At 39.7% G+C, this 22,010-nt stretch overlaps 1 protein-coding gene across 3 annotated transcripts in view; it reads right to left on the reverse strand.

Annotated features, from left to right (window-relative positions):
* Positions 1-117: 117 nt before the first annotated feature.
* The window catches only part of ACSBG1 (acyl-CoA synthetase bubblegum family member 1), a 40,105-nt gene continuing 18,212 nt past the window's right edge, over positions 118-22,010 (reverse strand). For all 3 annotated transcript variants that reach the window (XM_032122942.1, XM_032122943.1, XM_032122941.1), the window contains 12 exons: positions 15,665-15,882; positions 14,945-15,033; positions 14,053-14,173; positions 12,156-12,236; positions 9,573-9,722; positions 7,143-7,319; positions 6,475-6,656; positions 5,627-5,860; positions 4,841-5,058; positions 2,949-3,088; positions 1,704-1,950; positions 118-1,080 (listed from right to left, as the gene is read on the reverse strand). In XM_032122942.1, the coding sequence (XP_031978833.1) occupies positions 1,004-1,080; positions 1,704-1,950; positions 2,949-3,088; positions 4,841-5,058; positions 5,627-5,860; positions 6,475-6,656; positions 7,143-7,319; positions 9,573-9,722; positions 12,156-12,236; positions 14,053-14,173; positions 14,945-15,033; positions 15,665-15,796 (1,848 nt within the window). In that variant the 5' untranslated portion in view covers positions 15,797-15,882 and the 3' untranslated portion in view covers positions 118-1,003. The remainder of the gene's footprint in view (positions 1,081-1,703; positions 1,951-2,948; positions 3,089-4,840; positions 5,059-5,626; positions 5,861-6,474; positions 6,657-7,142; positions 7,320-9,572; positions 9,723-12,155; positions 12,237-14,052; positions 14,174-14,944; positions 15,034-15,664; positions 15,883-22,010) is intronic.

The raw sequence follows: 22,010 nt of genomic DNA on the forward strand, positions 1-22,010 counted from the left end.
CTTACCCTGTTCCGCATAATTTCTTTTGTCTCAATAACAGTGGCTGTGGCCTGCCTGTGTGTGTGAGCTACTAGAGCTGTCTGCCAAAGATCACTTACAGCACACCCTTTAGACAACTTTGTGCCAAGCATTTCCTTCACATAATGTGATTTATTTTGCATATGGGTAAGAAGAAATGCAGCCCACATTTGTCAGAATTAGTGCAATGTGAATACTGAAACATGCAGATACACACTGACAAACACTGCTCAAAGAAAAGCACTATAAACCATTTAAAAGAAATTTCTGTAGTAGCATTTTCATGTGAGAGCTCCTGTGGTTACTGCTTTGTGGTTTTCAGTCTTAGGGAGCTGTTCCCCTGCTTTTTCTGATTATTTGTTTTTAGGAGAAGTAGTAACACTTATTCCAACATGGACTTAAGAAACGAACTGCTGTTTTCCCAGAAGTCTGAATTCTAGGCACTACAAAAATAGGAGAGGAGTGTCTTCACGTTCTCAAATATATTAGTGAACAAGAAAGTTGTTCTCTGGGAGGGGAAAAAAATCCCAGCCCTTTTGATTTTTATATATTTTTAAAATAATTATCACTGGAGTGGTATGGCAGTTGCACTAAGCAGTGCTGCTATCTACCAAAATATATCATGAGCGACAGGAAACATCCTGTAGAACAAAAGGAAAAAAAAAAAAAGGAAGAGCACTGTATAAAAATTTTATGTTTCAGTCTAGAGGAATTAGTTATATCTGCTTTATACAACACAGAAGGATTTTTTTAGTCATTTAGGTCATAAAATAAAAGCATTAGAGAACGGACATACTGTAGATGCTTCTGTAAAAAGAGGACAAATGATCAGGTGAGTATCAGGAACAACTAAACTGGCAGCAGCTTTCTAGTGGTTTGGTTCAATAGACTACAAACTCAAAGCATAAATCTTCATTAACGCTTTTGATTAGAAAGCATTTCCTTTTGCTCACAGATCTTTCTTAATGCTTGGAGGAAACACTTCTTATTCTTCGTAGAAGGAGTCTACTTCATTTCGGTATTTCTCAAGCACGGTGAGCCGCTTCAGCTTCATTGTGGGACCTTAAAAGAGGGAGAGTCAGTTCCAGAAATTGGAACAAAAATTCCTACTCAGTTTGAGCTTTGGAGCCTAAGTTTTTTATTGAAGAGCCTGTTGGGAAGAACATGCCCCACTCTAAGCACAGATAAATGCTAAAAGTGAGAAGCAAGCGTGGTATGTGAGGTTGCCTCCACATAAGCATGAGGACTTCAAAATGAGCTGCACATAAGAGCGTGGTAACTGGCTAGTATTTTTTCATAAAATATGTTTTTGAAAGCTTTTAAACAATTCCCAGTTTATTCAAAGAGCCTGGTAATGTACTTTGTGCTCCATTACCAGGCTTTCACTCTCTTGCTGTGTCTGGGTTTTTTTTTAAAGAGAAACTTTCAGTATTATTACTGGAAGTTATTAATACTATAATGCACAAGGAATTAACCAAAATTGATTAATTACCCAAAGCAATCTGAAATTTATGAGCTCTACTTGCAAATGAGCACAGATTCATAAATGTGTGCACAGCTAGAAGTCCAATTTTTGTATTCATTACCACACACTGCATAAGCATTTTTCCTTTCCCTGTACTGAATATTCTTAGATCAGCAGCCTCTTAACTTTGTGTACCTCAAGATAAATCAGTAAGTCTTACCTAGTTCTCCCCCAGAAATGGAAAAATCTCTCGGCAGGACTATCCATTTTTGAATGCAATGAACCCTGTTGGTAGCATTGCTGTTGACTCTGTTGATTCCCTCCTGGATGGCCCTGTAGATTGCCGGGTCTCTGGTAGCTACAATCTCGGACACTTTTGTGGCTTTACTGCCACTCCTCTGGCAGAAGTCTCTAGCTTGCTCTGTGAGAATGTCAGTGGGATCAGATGTATCTGGGTCCACCACACTCTAAAATATCAAATGAAGTGAATCATCAAACGCTCACTCCTAAAAGGCATTAACAAGTTCTCTGACCAGGCCCTCCCCCTTACAGGATAAATACGCAAACATTCTGTAAGCCTTAAAAAGCAGAAATACCTACAGATCATAAAGGGCTTTTCTTTCCACTTGGCTACCAAATGCAAATATTTTTGGCTTATATGCAGATGTCATGAACAGACTTAAAACGTGTGAATGAATTACGCAGTAGAGTCCATCTCTGACCTTGAATTTCTGCCATATTTTCCAAATGACTCCATTGTTACGGGGAAGCATTTAGCTCATCATTCAATGGAATTACTATGGTGTAACGTGAACAGCTTGAGATAGAAGTGTTCCTTAGACTTCTTAAATTAGTATTTCTATTCTACCTGAATATAAGGGAGTATCAGTCATAGAGACAAACAACTTAAAAACACCTGAAGTGGCATTCTCTTGGTGTGTACACAGAACTGAAGCGCAAATGTTTTAGGAAAACAGTGATTTCTCAATTGAAGCTTATACCACAGCAAGGCTATTAATTATTTTGTTCCACAGTCATCCTTCTTGTGTAATAAAAATAACAAATTGTAAAGAAATGTTTCTGTTAGAAAGTTTCTGGGTTTGCCCATAACAGAAACATTTATTGGTTTTGCTCATCTGTAAGCATGAAAGCTTTTGTTGTTCTGTTACAGAGACTTCTCAATATTCCAGCATTTCTTATATAAAAATTTGCATTTAAATAGAAAATACTTCTTATTGTATATGTAGGAGAAACAGCAGTAAATACATGGATGGTTAGCAGAGCAGGTAACCCTGAGTTTAGACCCAGCAGGATTTGGTCTGTAGTTGCTATACGTTTTTTCCCTCTGCTAACAAAACATCCTCCTATCTAATTTTAGGTCTTTTTACAAATGGTTCAAAATTATTCTTCTTTTTTTAGGTGCACGTGTATAACTTCACTGAAGGCGATATTAAAACTGGTTTACCTTTAGGGTCAGGAACATTGACAAAAACTTCTTTTTATCTCCAATCACCATAGCATTACTAACAATCGGGAGTTCTTTTTTAACAGCATCTTCGATTGGAATTGGAGGCACGTTTTCACCTCCAGCTGTAATAATCAAATCTAGGCAAAAAAAGAAAGGTAAATAAATTCCAAATAAATTCCAAAAATCGGGTTAATGTCTGGCTCAACCTGCTTTTCTTAGTCTGACATAAAAAATAGGAGATTTTTTTTCCAAGATAATCCTATTAATTATCTTCAAAATAAAAATGCTACTATTTTTCAAACATACTCAAGTTCTCAGATCTCCTTCAGTATATCTGCTCCAAGTATTTTTTACATAATCCAGTAACAGGTTAACCTCAAGGGACTGTTACGTAACTGGAATTTTTCTGTGAGAGATCATCTCTTCCAAATTAGCAAAGGATTCACCCTCTATTCTATTGTTGCTATCTCACCAAAAAGCAAGTTCATTGTTAACATCATGAGTAAAACCAATTCTTAAATCTACCAAGAGGGGTCAGACAAAAATAAGTTAATACTGCAGGAAGCCTCCATAAAAGCAACATTTGTTCTGAAGCGTAATACATATATTCAATGAAATTATTACAAACTTGAGTATTCTCTAAGTAAATTCCAGTTCTTTGCTTTTGTTGCATTGGTGACTTCTCATTGTCCTTAAATAAATGTCTTTGCAGCATTTCAGAACATGCTTCAACAAATAACACAGACATACTTTCCTAGGTCTAACTTTCCCTTTCATTCCACCCTCCTTTTGCAATAGTCCTGTCTTTGTCTCAGATCCTCTACCAATCTCTCTGGCCCTCAGTTTTTCATTGTCCTTATTTGGACTTGAATTTAAAACTTCAATGATATTGGACATATGGTCATTTTATCCCAGATTGTCTACCTTTCCTGTAATTTAGGGTAATTCCTATTAGTTCAGCAATCAAGACAGATATAAGAGAAACACAAATGTTCAGATGGATTGAGACAAGGGGTTCTTACTGCTGTACTAAAGGAAAATGAATCAGACAAGAAAACAAGTTAAAAGCAAGACAGCTGCATTTGGTGCAGGCTATTAATAGTACCAACTTCAGTCCTGACTCCCAGCAGGACATGATGCCACCTGTGACAAATTCACTCCTCTGTGTTATCTCCCTAGTAATTCGTCTTACGTTCTAAGATATTTACTCAGTTCTTAAATCTTCCTCAGTTACATCTTGCCTGTGACCAATCCCACTGTCTGAATAACTATCATGAAAAAAGCCTCCAAGTAAACAAGTGACCAGTCTCAGTCTTGTGAGACTTTACTCAATGTCCTGTAATAACACCTAAGTTCACGGCTTTAGCTTTAGCTTTCCCTTCTGCTCTCAAGCTTCAGCTCTGGTCTCTGCAAACACTTCACCTAAGGCACCAGAGGAACCTACCTCTGACCTACAGCAACAATGTCTGTATAACAGAGGATGCCTCTCCTTACTGTCTAAACATTCTAAAGTGCAATTAAGACAATTTGACAAGATTCAGAGGGAGACTGGACAGCTTAATGGTATCATTCAAATCAAACAAGACACATTAAACCTGTGTTAGTAGTTTATACTGCTAATTGTAATTGATACTGAGTAACGGTCTGGGAGATAAAAGGCCTCATTGTAGGAACTGAATCATCTCCATCTATTGCAGACTAGAGGGAAACCTTCCCTGAACACAGAGCACGCTGTGGTTTTCTCATAGGAAAGTTTATTTTACCTTTCTGTTAAGGCAATACTGCTGGCATTAGAGGAAAGACACTTCATTTAGATGGACCACATCTGAGACATGACTGAATAGTGCTGAACATTTACCATAAGCATACAGCAAGATTTTGCCTATTACCTTTAATTCTTCCAGTGACATAGAGAAAGCCATCCTTGTCTAGCTTTCCTAAATCTCCAGAATGCAGCCACCCCTCCTCATCAAAGGCTTCTTTTGTTCTGTCTTCCATATTTAAATAACCCATGAAAACAGTCCTTCCCCAGAAACAGATTTCTCCATTGCCTTCTGCATCTTTGTCCACCAGTTTCACTCTGCATCCAGGTGCTGGTTTACCACAGCTACCGGAGAAGAGCAGAAAAACCCCACAGGATCACAGAAACATCAAACATAATACTGATAAGTTGGCCAACATGCCAGATCCCTGAAACTGTCAAAGTATCCGTGACTGCAAATATCACTGTGCTGTACCGGTCCCACAGCTATGGAATATTCGCTCACTAGGGCAGATTTGTCAGGGTGTCTGAGTACTTTCTGGCAGTCTGTCTTGCCCTGTGCTTGCTGCTTGTTTTCCCCCTGTATCTTCAGGCATAAAACTACTGTTGTCTTTGAGGTCTTGCATTCCTCCCCTGGGCCAGGGCTAGGGTACATGTCAGATGTAGTCACCGTGTTTGCCTAGAATGTTGTAGCTCAGTTTCAGTGCTCCTGGCATGGTGTGCTACGGAGTCAACGTGTTCAAATTCTGACCTGGAAATTATTCTGACTCCCAAAGTCACAACAGAGTGGCAGTGCACTCAGAGAAAATAAAATAAGTTGTAATATCTTTGCTGACCTTAGTAAATACTCTTTTCATAGATAAAATGGAACAGATCATATTAAAAAAATAGCAATAAAAAAGAGCAAAATTACCTGTGCTGCCTGTAAATATAAGGCCCAGACAGGCAATGTGGGCCTGTGGTCTCACTCATCCCATAGGCCTCATACAGGGTGATGTTCAGACCCAGGAAGAAATACAGTGTTTCTGTATTGAGAGGAGCAGCACCAGAAAAGTGCTTCTGACAGGAAGAAAACCCCAGTGCATTGCGTATTTTTGCAAGCACTAAGTAGTCTGCTAATCTTGTCCAGAGCTGCTTTAGATCACTGCTGAGTACAAAATACACAAGTAAGTCAGAGCAACCTAGGAAGTTTTCAAAACAAAATCAGGCACAGATTTTGCTTAGAGATGTATTTGTCATTTGGTTTTGGGTGTTGACAGAAGTTTGAACATAAGTAAGGTGATACATTCATCCTTTCTTCATTTATTCAGTTTCTTTCATTTCTCCAGCTTTCCTATCTCCAACTCTTGAGGTATCTGAATTCAACAAATAATAAAGAATCTATAAAAACATATTGCATACAACATGGCTCTTGTATTCCTGATTTTTTATCAGTTAAATGTGACTTTGAGAACTTACATCATTGAAATCTGAAATTTGCAAGATCTATCTGAGAAGCTGAATGATCAGACAAGCAAAGCAGTATCATGGAATGATCTTTTGGAATACCATTCTGCATAAGAAATTTTTACACTTCATTGTGAAATAAGTGACATCAATAATAATTGACAACTAACCCCTCCCCCTTGCACTGTATTTGCTGTGTCGCCAAGCCAAACTTTACCCACTTATACAAAGAGTCTCACTGAGGCTTCACAGCTTATTACAGTAGCAAATTGCTACTTCCAGGTTGCTGGAAATCTCACTCATTGTACTACATACCTGCTTGAGCTGTTCAGGTTCGTCTCTAAGCTAAGAGACATAGCCCATGACAGCATTTTCTTCTTCATAAATCCTGACTGAGCAGAAGCATCCTTTAATTTCTCCATGATTTTCTCCCATACTCGGGGAACTCCCATGTGAGATGTTGGCTGCACTTCTTTCAGTGTGTTAATCAAGCTGCCCTGTAATAATCATAAAATAATTTCAACAAAAGGCACACAGCAGAGATAAAGAAGTTTGGTGAAGTAAAACCTGCATCTTTAGTGATGTAGAATATCACTAAATATGTAAGATACACAGAAGGGCTGCTAAGCCCACTTGAGTCAGCCATATGCACTAACATGTGTCAGGTCTGACACTTCAGGGGAGGTATGTACACAAGGAGGAAAAACACACATGGTTTAGTTCCTCCTGCATCCCTTTCCTCCAAAAACTGCTTATATTTTTTTTTGCCTTAAAAGAACCTTACAGATATGAATTATATATTTTAATTGGAATCTAGAGCACTGGATCACAAATATAATGAACTTTATTTTTCCATAACTCTTACAATAATGGACTCTCATTCTTCACCCTCTACAACTTTTCAAATATCATATTGTCTCATTGGGATGTTTTCTAAGAGAAAGAAGTGCAATCTTAATTAGATGTAATGCAAGACAAGGTACCTTTAGAGCATCTGGTTCAGCAAAGTAAACTTGCTCTCCCCATTTGATTCCAGTCCACAGGTCATAGATCTGTGCAGCTATGTGGCTGAGTGGGAGATAACTGACTATAGACTCCTGTTGGACCTCTGCAGGTTGCATATCTCCTGCTCTGCTGCAATGGGCTGATGTCCAAGTTATCTGTTTAAATAAATAATTAAATGCATTAGGTATGGTGGGGATTTTGGTTTGGGATTTTTTTCCTTTTTTCCTCTTGACACAAACTAAGGATCCTCTTGCTATGTTAATGAAACTGAAAAATCTGTGCTCACAGAAATTGCTGAAGACACTGCAATATTGGCAACACACCAGACTGTCAGTTCCCTGGGGACACTCTGCCAAAAGCCAGATGACCTTTGCAGCAATACAGAAGTGCAGGTAACATAAGTAAATAACAGCATTTGGGCTGCCTGACTGGGCTATGAATGCTAGCAGCTCCCCATGCCCTAGTGACACGCTGAGCTGGGCAGCCATGGGCTGGATGGACAAGCAACAAATTGATCTGTCCCTTCCTTTGCAACTCTCCTGCTCTGCTGGCTTTCTATTAAACTGGCACCTTGCACCAGTGCTGTATCTACAAGTTAGAAAAAGAACAATAAATATTCAGTGATCAGTGAGCTCAAAGGACAATTTAGTATCAGCCACAAGCTCATTGCCTTGTACTGATCATCCCCTGGCTAAGCACTAAGGAGGAAGATATGAGCTGGAAGCCTCTGGGATATTCACTGCAGTGGTTCCCAACTGACACATACACACACCCCCTCATGAGAGGTAGCACATATATGAATAGTTTTGAAGTTGTGTTGCTTGACTTCTTAGTGAAGCTGGATGATGTTCCCCCTTCCTTCTTCCCATTTCCCACTTTATCTCAGAAGATGCAGTACAAGGATGTTAAATATGCATAGCTTCATTATCAGAACACAGCATAGGGAAGACCCATAAATATATGTGATGGTGTGAGAGGTGATAGAAAAGATATATGTGCACAAAAATAAAAACCAAAACAAACAACACCTCCCAAAAAAACCCCAACCTACAAAAAGAAACAGCTCTTTCTCAGAGGAGTCTGTAATCTAAACTGGTAGTGCAGGATACAGAAATGAGAGTATTCAAGATGGCAGAGCACGGACACAAATCACATGTATTCCTGTTATCACAGTATGTTCCTGCCAGCTCCTTTGTAATAAATTAGAAGGTGCAAGTGTAGGCTTGGTCTAAGGAAACAGAGATTCTCAAGAGAGGGTTTTAAGGAGCAGCGTGCTGCCAGGCCAGACCACCCCAAGTTTAGATGGCAGCATTGGACAAGTGGCTATGGGAGATGTACACAGTAGGAAGAATGGGATGTGTTTAAGATGTGTCTGTATTCATTGCTTGTACTCTAGGCCTCACAGCACACAGGCACACTCACAGCAGATCTGCCTGGGTCATACAGGACTGATTCAGCACTGGTTTTGCATATGAACAGTGGCAAACATCTTTGACTAAACAAGGCAGCAGCAGAGCTACAGGCATGGCATGCTTTCCACTGTTTGTCAACATAAAAATAGCCTGTTTGTGATCAGCAGCCAAGAATAGTTTGGCAGCTGGCATGGAAATGACACCAGACTTCTTTGAGATAGAAGAGCATAGATTTGAACATCAGATCAGTCTTTTTGTCTCCCAAGTTCATTATGTTCTGCTTCCAGGTACCACTGCACTAATTCCCTACATGTGGGTGAATTGCTGTTCACAGTGTGCATGTCTGCAATAATTTCTGCTTTATTTTAAGGGGTGAGGCCTCAACTTAGACCATCCCATTCACAGATTCTCTGTGTTTTCAGAAAGGCTCCCTACCACCTTCCACTCCTGCTCAGCTGCCAACCACATATCTTTCCTAGCAAACCTCTCGGGAAGTCCTTTTAGCAAACAACTTTGCTTTTCTCTATAACTGAAAATTTTCTGTTTGCAGCAATGCAGGTAGGGCTACTGTAAGTACCAGCACTGAGCACTGGAGTTGTATTATCCTCCAGGGACAGATGCAGAAAACTGCATACAAGTCCAGGAACAAAAACCACCACAGTAAATAACCCACACATCCACGCTCAATTTTAATAAAATCTGCAAAAGCAGTCCATTGGGCTGCTTTGATAGCAGCTCGCTGATGTGTATGATTTGTTCATAACGAACTGTTCAACTTTGTGAAGTGCTGTTTGAATGGAGTTTCATTCTTTACCTTGCTTGTACTTTACCACAAGCAGCTGACTGCACTTGGACATTGCTTTGCAGTACAGCATCCATGCTGTAAAAGCAAAAGCATTTCAGGGCTCTAGGATGTACCAGCCATTTCAAATCACAGGAATAAATACCCTGACACTTTGCTGTTTCTCTGCTACAGGAAGAACCTGAAGTACCTACATTGTCGTGACTCAGCATGGCTCCTTTTGGCTTCCCAGTTGTTCCAGAGGTGTATATCAGAACACAGCACTGATTTGGCTTTTGGGAGTTAATAATGTCATCCAAAGTAATGTCAGAGACGTCACCTCCCAGCTCCAGAAACTCTTCCATCTAGAGCACGGAACAGAAAATTCAGGATATCAAATGGCTTCTTACAAATTGACTCAGTACTGCATCTTTCCTGTCTCAAAAATGTTAGAACATTTCCGTGCCTTGTTCTGAACATGTATCCAAGGCAAGTTTCCCCAGACCTTGGCTATGTAAGAAATATGGTAAGTCTATCTTAGAGCTTAATGTGAGAATTGCAAACAGACTATCTAAAATTGTGCTGCCAAGAGTCTTTTCAGTGTCTAAGAAGGGAATAGTAATAGTAATATCCTCCAACGTGGATACTATGGGTAAGTCATGGAGGCTAAAATTCTGTTACCATCTCACACTTTAAGAATGATTTTGTGTCTGCTTAAAGGAATCTGGATGCATCATTTTTAAGAGTACACTTGTGACAGCCCATCTATAATTCATCGTACACTATATAAATATAACTATAAAGCAATTGGATGAATGCTCCTTTGCAAAAGCATCATTATCTAGATGTGTGAATGTTTGCCCAAAACATGTGCTATTTTATAGGGAACAGCATATGATGCTGGTCACAACTTTCATTCAAATTTGTCTCATTCTAGAGATAAAACTTTTATGACACTGGACTTCTATGCCACATAAATTGGCCCAGAAGAATCCTGAACCTGATTCTCTGTATTATATTGTTGCTCCCAGATACTTCTGTTGCACACCCCTGATATGCCGCCAAGTGTACCATTGATTTCAATGCTAACTGGAAGAAAATTGATAACCAAACTGTCAGTTTCCCATTGCAATCATGTGATTTATACTGTGCTATAGAACTGTCTTGTTTAAATGCAAGGTGCAGCACCTTCATTTTTCAGTGATTTCTTGGGGCTGTATCTAGGACCATAAAGCAGTAACGGGCATGATGAGAAAGACAGAGGTAAAAAAGGAGAGTCTCTGCTTGAGGGTAGTTCATTGCTTCTTTTAGACCTCTGGCATTGCCACTTGGCTACTAAGATTACAATAGTCAGCCTCTGGGCCACCTTAACTTCCTTTTCTTGGGTGGCAAGGCTGTCCTAAGGATTATTCATCAGTTTTATGCTTTCTTCCAACAAACCACACCTCTGAAAAGAAAGGCACTGCACAGCTCTGTAGCAAGTAGAGGATTTGTCACATTCTATCCCTTCCCACAGAATGTGGCTGCATCAATTTCACAAGCTCCTGGAAAGCCTGAGGTGTCAAGGATGTAGTTGTTTGTATGTCACTAAGCAGTCGTTCCTGTTTTCCTGACCTTTACTGTATTCACACAGTGGAATGCATTGATCACTGAGAATCTGTTGCCCAGGCCTTGTTTACTGAACAGCACCTGCAACAGATGGTGTTGGCCTTCCAGCGACTGTGGAAGGTACAGAACAGTCACACCACACTCCTGACTTTGCATTTGCCTTCTGGAAACACACACTGCTCAGCCAGCTCTGCCCCTGCAGCCGCTCATTACATGGCACAAATCCCTTTTATCAAACACCATGTGGGCTGGTGGTTTGCTCTACATCACACCTTACCAACAATCATTTCTGCCTTTGCTGATCTGATCTCTAATTTTTTCTTTACATGACAAACTGTGGCAACTGTCAGACACTCAACAGCTACCCTGCTCCTTTGAGAAAATGTCCAACATGACACCTGAACACCGAACCAGTGTTTAAAAATATTGCAATTCTCAGACATTTAGATTTCAGCAACTGCAGGTTGTTCAAGAATTAAATGCTAGCACTTAATCTTTTTAAATAGTAAGATCATCTTTGTATTAACGTTTTTATTGTACAAGATGCAAGGCATGCTCTATACCAATATGTACAGTATCAGAACAGTAATGGTTTATTATTAAGTTATATGCATGATATGAAAAAAAAACACCGAAAACCTTTTTCTTATCAGATTATCAAAATTGCAAGTATTTTAAAATATTTCTATGCTGTTCACTCCTCCTTCATTATATTTTTATATACTGAATACATTATACTTCTCTTCAATATATTTTTTCCGCAGTTGAAGTTTTTCAGCCTAAAATCTGATAATCTGTAGTCCAGTTAAAATACTGGATTTAAAAAAAAGTTACCGAATTCACGGGCATCAGGGGACAACTTTTATTTTTAACTATTTGAGAGTACACATTCCCACCTAAAACCTACAGGTGTTTTAATAACCCAGTCAAGTTAGAGATCAGGAAGACACAAGACAAACAGTTAAGCAAGGTAGCTCTTTTTTTAAATGTGAAGAATCAAAGGTAAATTAAAAAAAAAAAATCTGATGAAACTTTTAAACATGTTTGCTGGAACACAGCAATGCCTTCTAAATGGTAGATACTCACAGTAGAAATTTATCAAATAAATAATACCCCACGTATTAACTGGTAATACAAGGGCATAACTCCATGTATTATTTGGTTATGCCTCTGTTCTAGTATTCACTCACCGTGTACATATTTGGATGTCTCTCTGCAATGGAGTCCTTATATAGCACCACAGCCTTCAAGTGTGGCAAACGATTCCAGATCTGTTGGATTTTTTAAAGCAAAATTATGATTTATTACTCATACCTTGTGTGGGCTTTTATCCACTCAAATGCTGCCAAAACTGTAATGGCTTGACAGGCACAAAAATCCTCCCATTTCCCTCCACCCCCAAATATTTTCCCCTAAACTCATCACCACCTAGCTCAACTAGAGGAGGTGGGAAGAAGGAGGGAACTACACAATCTACACAGACTGCTCTAGGAAATCTGGTTTCAGTCAAAAGTTTAAAAAAAATGAAAAATACACCAGAAATGGCTCCTCAGCATCCTTTCTCATAATGCACAAAAGGGCACATCAAGGAACAGTGCAGGTCAAGCTAGAAGCTGACCCTGGCTGTGATTACCAATAGAGATAAAGTCCCTCGGCAAAAACTGCCATTCAAGTGCTAAAAAAAGCTCTACTTCCTTAAGGAAAAAAGAACAGGAAGCTGTATGCACATTGTAAGGACAAATAAAAATATAAAGCTGCAGGCTTACAGGCAGACAGCAGTGGCTGCTGCTTTCAGCAGCTCTTTGTGTGCTTTGCATGGCCTGCAGAAAGCATTGATTTCACTGAATACTGGGGGACCCGGTGCCTCACAGACGCCTTTCAATTGATCACATTTTGAACTGAATTTTGCCAATACAAAAGCAGTGGCTTGATGGTAGCCACTATGTACATATTATTAGAAGGACAGCAATTGAAATGTTATGTTATTATTTCAGTCTTGGGTCCCAGAAAAAAAAGTTTCAAAAAATCCTCTGCTGGATAAAGCAGTGCTGGCCAGAGCTCTCTTTTTCTACATAGTTGAGTATGAACCAAACCCCTCGAGTTCCTCCATTTGGATTCTTCTCTCCATGTTCACAACAGCATAGCCTGCTATTGTGTCAATGACCCTGTAAGAAGGCTTGTCTGATTGTGTGTTTTTATAGAATACTTAAAAAAACCCCCTCTTCCTCCGTATTGCATGTAAAACAAAACTACAGAATACAAAGTAATTAATGAACAGCTTATATGAAATATATTTGAAAAAAACCACTGTGTATTTTCTCTCTGGCAGGTACATGGTTTTGGCAGAAAACTCCATCATGGAGGCCCCTCTTGCTTCAGCAAAGAGTGCTATTTGGTGCAGGTTTGGTGAGGCCACAGGTGTCCCTCGATATCTGACAGACAGACAAGCCCTTCCCAAGGAGCTGCCTGTGCCCCTCTCCCAAGTCATCTTTCCATCTAATTGGTCTTTCCATCTGGCACTATTGCTGAAAGGCAGTCCCAGCTGCCCAAGAGTTTTGTCAAAATTGTGGCTGTTCACTTCAGGAGGCTCCTCCTTTCTCACTAAGGTCTATCTGACGTTAACAATCATGCTATCAAAGTGCAGTAAACTCAAGAGCCTTAATGGCTGATATTACACGCAGGAAAAGATAATACCTTGGAAAGAGGAAATTCTGAACACTGACATCCTTAATATTTTAATAGCAGACCTTTCCAAACCTGCATCAGCATAATCTCTTCCATTCAAGTGGACTGTGCTTTTCCAAACAGAATCATGTGGTGACAGTAAAAACATGGGATTAAAATGTGGGGTTTTTTCAGGTAAGCCTGCAGCGAACCATCCAGTGAGCTCTCTGCTGGAGCCACAGACACTGTAGGTCAGAGCCACCCACAAGCTTTAACACCAGATACCAGATTTCTGAGTAACAACACACACCTCACAAAGAAAGTTTTTGTGATACAGGGAGTGTACATGGTATTTGGGACCAATACAGCATTGAGAAATGAAAAAATTGTGGCTTTTCAGTAACCATTCAGCCACCTCATTACCTGCATTATCTTGTCCAGCTGTTTTTGATTTTCCACGACCATGATATCAGTCTTGCTGTCATGAGCAATGTAGTGACAGGCCTCTGGAGAACTGGTTGTATATATTCCTGTGACAATTCCTCTGCATCAGAAAATTTATATATATAAGAACATATATTTACATACATACACACACATACACATGCACGTAGTATCAAAAGAGAATAATAATCAAAGATCAGATGAAACCTGAAGGGGTATGAAGACGTGGAAACAAACAGCAGGACAGCTCTAATGTTTGTTTCACATATTCAGATATACACGAATCTCTGATTTATGCACATTGCAAAAACTAATCTTTGAACTATTCATCAAAAGATGCTGTAGGCTAGGACACAGTGTTTTAACCCACTTAAGGCTACACAGGAGTTAGCTCAGGAAGTGGTAAAAAAATCCCCACTTAGGTCCTTTTTTTGTTCAAGCTGTACACAGATACTAATTTGGATTTCATTGGTACAAAACAGCTTAAGAACTAAAATCCAAATTAACAGGTATCAGAACAGAAGAAATCAGGGTAGCTAGTATTCATATGTTACTTCATCTGCTCACTGTAGACAAGTATCATTAATATAAAACTGTGATTCTCATCTGTTTCCCACATCCTCCATGGATCAGATCCTGAACAACAGCCTCTCTGTAACTGTCACGGTTAAGCCCATAGCAAACAGGATCCATTTATAAATGCCTGGACTATTTGGGATATGAGACTCCAGAAGGTTGCTGAATATGTTAATCAGTAGCAACACAACTTCCAAGATATGACACATAATACTGATCTGCTACATTTCCAGACCTAGCAAAACAGAAATCCCCAAATCCCCTTTGAAAATTAACCCCCCCCAAAATGTCTTACCCAGCAAAAACAGCTCCAACAGCTGAGATGAACCATTCTGGAGAATTAAATCCAAGGATTGCTACACTATGGAATCGCTCAAGACCAAGCTTAAAAATAATATACATAAGGTTATATAATACAGGCACACTGGAGAGAAACATACACACAAATATAAACCATGGAAACCTTTGATTTATTATTACAGTATTGACAAGGCATGTGAAGGCACATTTTGGTATCCATAACAAACATGGTATTTATCAGCAATTAACAGGATGTGAATTTTCTACTACCTTCTCCTGTCTGGTTGAACTCTGCTGTCCAGAAAGGCCTAAAACCCAGAATATTTCATATGAATAAGAGCCTAATGAGTACTAATATCACCCTATGTTTAGAATGTTTTAAAGATTGTCTTTATCTCACCAAATTCATGATAGTAGTTTTCCCCTATTTTTCTCAAGGCCTCAAGCTGAGCTCTGCACCTATGTCCCACCGAGAAAGTGGAACACAGCAGCTCCTCACTTGCAGTCAAGGTTCCCTGAGAGCAGTGTTACCTCTGACTAAAACTCACTTTCATCACTATCATTTCAATAAAGAACATGACTACTGATCTTCAAGTAATGCAAAAAGCCTCTTACATTGGGGGTTTTGAGGTTGGGGTTTTTTTGTTTATTTGTTTTTTGGGTTTTTGAAGGAGACAAAAGGATTCAAGGAATTGGTTTTGTTTCCTGTACCTACCTTCAAGAAGCTCTTGGCCGCTTTCCTAGAGAGGGAATAATATTCTGAAAAAGTTATTTTCTCCCATTTTCCATTCTTTTTGCTGGCCAAAGCATTAAGGGATCCATATTTTTCCAGGCTCTCCTTGAACATCTGATGAACTGTTATGGGAGTCTGTGGACATGAGTTATCTATTCTCAGTCTGACTCTGCCATCAGCAAACGAAGTCCACAGGGACTCTGGAAGGTAAAGCACCGTTGTCAAGGTAATCTATAATTGAAAATTACCGGACTGCGTACCAGACAACAAGAGGATTGAATAAAGACCACAGGACTAAGCACAACTCTGGCACTTCCCAGCTCTTGAGAGAAGGGCTTTCCAATTTTATATTATCAAATAGACCATGTAGAAAGAGAAATCTTTATTTCCTATTCTTTGTTCTGCATAAAAGTGCCATACAGAATTATGCTGATGATTCTGTGTGTTACAGGCACACCACCAGTTCCAGAAGAATCTGTTTGCCTGTACTCAGCTCTGCACTCCCCCTCGTGCCAATGGAGTAGCTGGTGAATCAGGAGGCTAAAGAGATCCAAAAGACATGAAACCTCTGCCCCTGCTCAATATCCAAGCTCCTTTTGCTTGTTATAACTCTTCCCTCCCTCCTGTCCCTCCAGCTGTTCTCCTTCATCCTGTCCCTGTTCCTCACTACTTCCCACAGTTTTTCCCTCGTTCTAATGTGTCCATTCCACTCACTCCTGTCTCACCCTGGTTCCATGTCTCCATTTTTCATCTTCTGCTCTTGTCTTCCTCACCCTGTCTTTATACCACCCACTTTTTTCTCCTTGTATTTTTTCTCCCCTTCCTTGACAGGACAAAGACGCAGAGCACCAACAAATGTCACTTGGCTCTCACCACTGGTGCCAAGGACTGGGACAGTCCCTGGCATTCACAAGAAATATGTGTCTCAAAGACTCTCCTTGGTTCTTGCAAACCTGCAAGAGGCTGAGTATGAATACATTCCTTAGAGAACCTAGGGGTTATCAAGTTGGCAAAATTCAGGCGAATTCTCACATGCAAAGCACAAACATTCCCATAACTCCCTGGTCAAACAGTTCGTATACTTATGAACAGAATAGTATAAGAACATTTTAACAACATTTTTTTCCTTAGATTTACTTCCATAAACGAAGCAATATTTCTAGCATAGACATAAAAAAATATATACTCTACAGTGAGCTGATGAAAAAATTTTAGACCAAAGTGCTTGGGTTTGTCAGAATTAAGAGCAACAGAAAACAGCACTTTTTGAAGTTCCTAATACAAGTTAATAAGCATAACTGTCTTTTACTACACTTACAGAAAGCAAAAGTTGTAAAGCAAGCTCGGTTAGTATCTGTGCTGTTTCCTGCCACCTCAGTGGCTGAAAAAGAGCAGTTTTGGAGCGTTAAAAGTACAACATGCATCACATCCCTCTCCAGTGCTATTCTAGTTGCTTCAGAAGTCTGGGAACTGCCTCTCTGAGCACTTCTGACAATATATGAATACATCAGCCATAGCTGGAGCCACACCAGTGCTTTAGAACACACTTGCAGCCTCCCTCAAGTCAGGCTAGCAATCTGCACCAAGAGCCAGAGGCACAGCAAGATGTTGTAAGCTCACAAACATTTCATTCCATTCCTGCTCCTGGCTGGCAGATTTGCCAAATAGAAGGTGCTAATGACAACAATAAGTACAAATAAAGCTGCTTCATCTCCACGTGCCTTCATTTTCTCATGTGTAAATTGCACATAGTGATTTTCAAAACAGGTGGAGCTGTGCTGAGGTCAGTGGAGAAAGGGCATCATAAATCCAGACAGTTTAGAAAACAAATAGCTCTGAAGGATATTAGGTAATAGACTTTATCAAAGTGTAAGCAGTAGCACCCAATAAATACTTTATGAGTTGAGAAGGCAAAGCAGGTGTTTGCGCACTTAACCCCAATGCAGGTGTGAAAAGGTTGAAAGGTAAGACCGGTCAGACACAGAATCTATTGTTAATCCAAAGGTTTACTGTCTGCAGTGACACACCAAAGCCCAGATGAAAAACTCTATATAGAGATGTTCTGGCTTCTAAAACAACAAAAGTGTCAGGGATTGCAGGCGTGCTTGGACACAGGTGGGTGACTGTTCTGTTCAAAACAAAATCATACCATACAGAACTAAAATACAACATTCTGGTCCATGTACTAAAAATGCTCCTGAATAAAGGGTACCTCTCTTGAAGGAAACAGAAAATATTAGCAACATTCCTACAATAACATTACAGAAATTGCATTAATAGTGATTTTCATCTCAGATGTGCAGCAGATAACTGCACAGTTCCCAGAGAAGAATGAAAATCAATCAAATGCCTGAAATATACATAGAAACCAAAAATGTACTTGAAAACTGGGTTTCCTTTTGTTTTCCTTATTCAGGTTTTTCCAGTATTAAAAAGGCATATTTGATTCATATAAAAGACAAAGAACAGAATTGGTTTCAGAGACTGTGTGCACCACCTTAATAATACTCAAGATACAGTGCAAATAAATATAAACTTGAATGCCCATTCAGCGTCCACTTTTGCATGTTTTTGCAGGTAGAACTTAAATCTCAAAAACTGTTCTGAAATCTCAATAAGCCAAATAATTCTAAAAATCTAATTAGTCTGTCCCCAGAGCTAGTAAAAACAACATGAACAATATATTCCTCTGTCAGTTTGCAGAGGGATTTTGAGCAGAGGGCTCATTCTTTGCAGAAAGTGCCTGGGAAGGAATGCCTGGCTAAATACTAAATGCATCAATTATAAATGTTGGGAGAAGCAAAACAGGTGCTCTGCCTCAGTAGCGTCTGAAAGTTAAACTGCAACGTCCAGGCTGGAAATCAACTCAGTACCTCCTGAAACCAAAGTGGAAATCAGAATAAGACCCCTCTAAATACACTATTATCATTGGTTCATTATACAACTGTAGCTTCACAGAGTACAAGGAAAAAAACCAGCATTCCAGCTCAAAGCACTCAATGCCACTGAAAGTTTTCTGTATGCATGAAAGTTGTTCCTTTCCTCTTTCTTCCACTAACTCCTGCTACTTGCATTATACTTCAGACCCCAAATACTTCTCAATCCACTACTATGTGACCTTGGCTCATGTCCTTCATGTGAATTCTGAAGGGCAGGTATGTTGCAAAAAGATTTCTGCTTAAAGAAGGCTATATTGTAAGGTAAAACAAAAAGAGCAGAGATTTTATCCAGGTAATAAAATCTTGACTGTCACTGTTTGAGACCCTTGAAGTACACTTTTTTCCCCATGTCGTTCTCCTCCAAGGCCAAAAACTCCACGATCCAACTGCATTTTACATGTTTCGCTGTCTTCACTACTAAAGGAAGAGATGGCTCGGGGTAGTCTCACACATAAGTTATATCAGGATGATTGTACTGCAACTTGTCTTGGGAACTGTTCTAAATACCTGGGATTTCAGGTGGGCAGTTTTCCCCCTAAGGTGAAAACTTAGGCATAAATTTTCAACAAGGAACTTTACAGGAGAAAAAAAACAGTTAAGAACCACTTGAAAGATACACTTGCAGTTTTCAACTGATCTTTTACAATACAATCCTAAAATTAGGAACCATTTACATGTGAATAGTGACTTACAAAAGTACATTTGTTACTCAGACATTTTCTACCAAGTTTGAAATGATACACAACATAAAACACATTTTGTATTTTTAACAGCCAGTTTATTCCTTCCACCATGTACAATGGGAAGTTTTGACATGGTACAAGCTCAGATATCAAAAATTACTTTAAACAAATAAAGGAATTGTTATTTGTTTGGTTTTTGGGCGTTTTTGTTCGTTTGTTTGGGTTTTTGTTCGGTTTTTTGTTTGTTAGTTTTGGGGGTTTTGGGGGTTTTTTTCATGAATACTCAGTCTGGCTGAAACTGCTGGGCCTCTGGGATATATGAAGGAGACTCTGTAGTAGTTAAAAAACAAAGACAAGAGAAATACACTAATCTACAGCTTAAAGCTAATATAATTAGTGAAACCTTTTCTCTGTTCACTACCTGACCCACAAGTATTCTGGTGACTGCCAAAAAGGATTTGAGAATGTAAATGAATTCAGATGTTTATGGAGGAACAGTTTTGAGAGTCATATAAAAAGCAAAAGACCCAAGGTCACCTTTCAGACAGATAAACAAACAGACAGGCTGATTGTGGAATGGCCCTGCTGCATGACCTGAGCCACTCCAAGTGATATTCCATAGATGTGCCCTGCGAAGCAAGAACTAAACCAGTAATTTAACTTCTGCTTGAAAATGAATCAGATTTAACTCACAAAACAGTGTCTTGATTATATGCCAGATGCTGCAAAACAACACTCTGCCCTAATGATGAGAGAAGGAATTCAGCTTTTTGCTGGAGGCATTCCTGACAGACGGTCATCATGCAAGATTCCACAGCTATGATGTCATCACATTCTGCTGACAACAGAAATACATAATTCCTCCTCTCACCCACTATTTTTTACTTTTCTTCAAGATGTTTGGGACCCTGAAAGATTAACTTCTTTTTAGTAGAAGCTCTAGCCGAGTATACACTGCTTAGAGTCTGAAAGCTTAGTATCTGTGTCAAACTTCTCCTTGTGCCAACAAACAGATTAAACAAAAGTACAGAACTTTGCAATTTCAAGTGAACCTGAAAGTCTCAGCCAGCCTAAACACATGGTGATTCTTCCAATAAAATACATAAACCAGCTCCTGTGGCTTGCCTTTCAACAGCTTGGGGGAGGAAAAGGGTTTTCTTCTATATTACCAGTTTTCCACAATAAACATGTAATTTTACCCTCTGTAACAGAAAAGACAATAAATAGAGGAAATCTTTTTAAATTAGCCAAAACACACAAAAATATTTCACTTAATGGAAACTTATACTTTTTCCACTGGAGGAAAAGGGAACAATTATTAATTGCAATAAAATACTCTGCTCTTCACATCAGTGAAAACCCCTACCAGTGTGGATCAGAGAAATAAGATATGGTCCAAAGAATGCCTTCACAAGCTGACGTGGAGGGAGTGGTGCACCACGACAAGTACAAAATAAGCTTCATAACAATACGGACGCTTCTAAAACTGATTACGATGCACCAAAATGAAAGTGTGTAGAGGGTGTAATCAGGAGGAAACATCACTACAGAAACATTGCCCAGGCATGCAGGAATAGAAAATCAAAACTTAGAATTGAAATTGGTGAGTAATGTGACAAAGCACAAGAAGGGCTTCTACAGGTACAGTGACAGCCAAAAGGATAACCAGTGATACCGTGGGCAACTCACTGGCACAGGACATGCAAAGGGCTGATGCTCTCAGTGCCTTTTTCACCTTGGTATTTACTGGCAAGGTCAGGCTTCCTGAGTTTCCATGCCTAGTGGCATGTGAGACACATACAAAAGAGTTGATGGGACCACATGGGATCCTTCAGAGTGGACACTAAGAAACCAGGTCAAAGCCATCGCAAGGCTGTTCTCTGTCATCTTTGAGAAAGCACAGCAATCTGCTAAGGTTCCCATCACAAGAAAAAAGGCAAATGTCACACCTGTCTTCAAAAAGCAGAAGAAAAGAGGATTCAGACAACTAAGGGCCAATCAGCCTCACCTCAGTCCATGGAAATGCTATAGGACTCTCCTATAAATCATTTTGAGCCATAAAATGGTGACTGACAACAGCCAGAACGGACCGACCTGACTTGGCCCTGGTAAATCTAGCTCACCTGGCTTACATCATGGCTCTGACACTGTGAGAGCAGTGGAACATTGCTTACTTTACCTTTAACAAGGTCTTTGACAAGTTCTATATAGCTCAGCATTCTTGGAAGGTTTGAACCAGCTGGAATTGGAGGAACAGGTGGATAAAAAATTGACTGGATAAGTAGTCTTTGAGAACAGTGATCAACAACTCTAAGTCTAATTAGCAGTCAATTCCAAGTGACATTCATCAGGTGTTACTTGTGAGAATGACACTGTTCAACGATGGCACTGTTGTCCTGGACAATAGAATGCAACCTCACCAGCTTCAATGACGACACCAAACTTGAGGAAGTGACTGACAGGACAAAAGGCAGGGCAGCCATCCAGATGGACCTCAGCACACTGGAAGAATGGACTGGTATGACCTGAAAGCTCGACAAACTTGCAGTCAAGTCTTGCACTCTGGGGAGGATAACCCCATGGCCCAGCATGGGCTGGATGCCAGCTGGCTCAGCAGAAAAGCCCATGAGGTTTGTGGTGGACAGGTTGGCTGCGAGTCAGCTGTATGCCCCAATGGGGGCTAACTACACCCCTGGCTGCATTGGC

This window comes from Corvus moneduloides, chromosome 13 (assembly GCF_009650955.1).
Source record: "Corvus moneduloides isolate bCorMon1 chromosome 13, bCorMon1.pri, whole genome shotgun sequence".
In the NCBI taxonomy this organism is placed as follows: domain Eukaryota; kingdom Metazoa; phylum Chordata; class Aves; order Passeriformes; family Corvidae; genus Corvus; species Corvus moneduloides.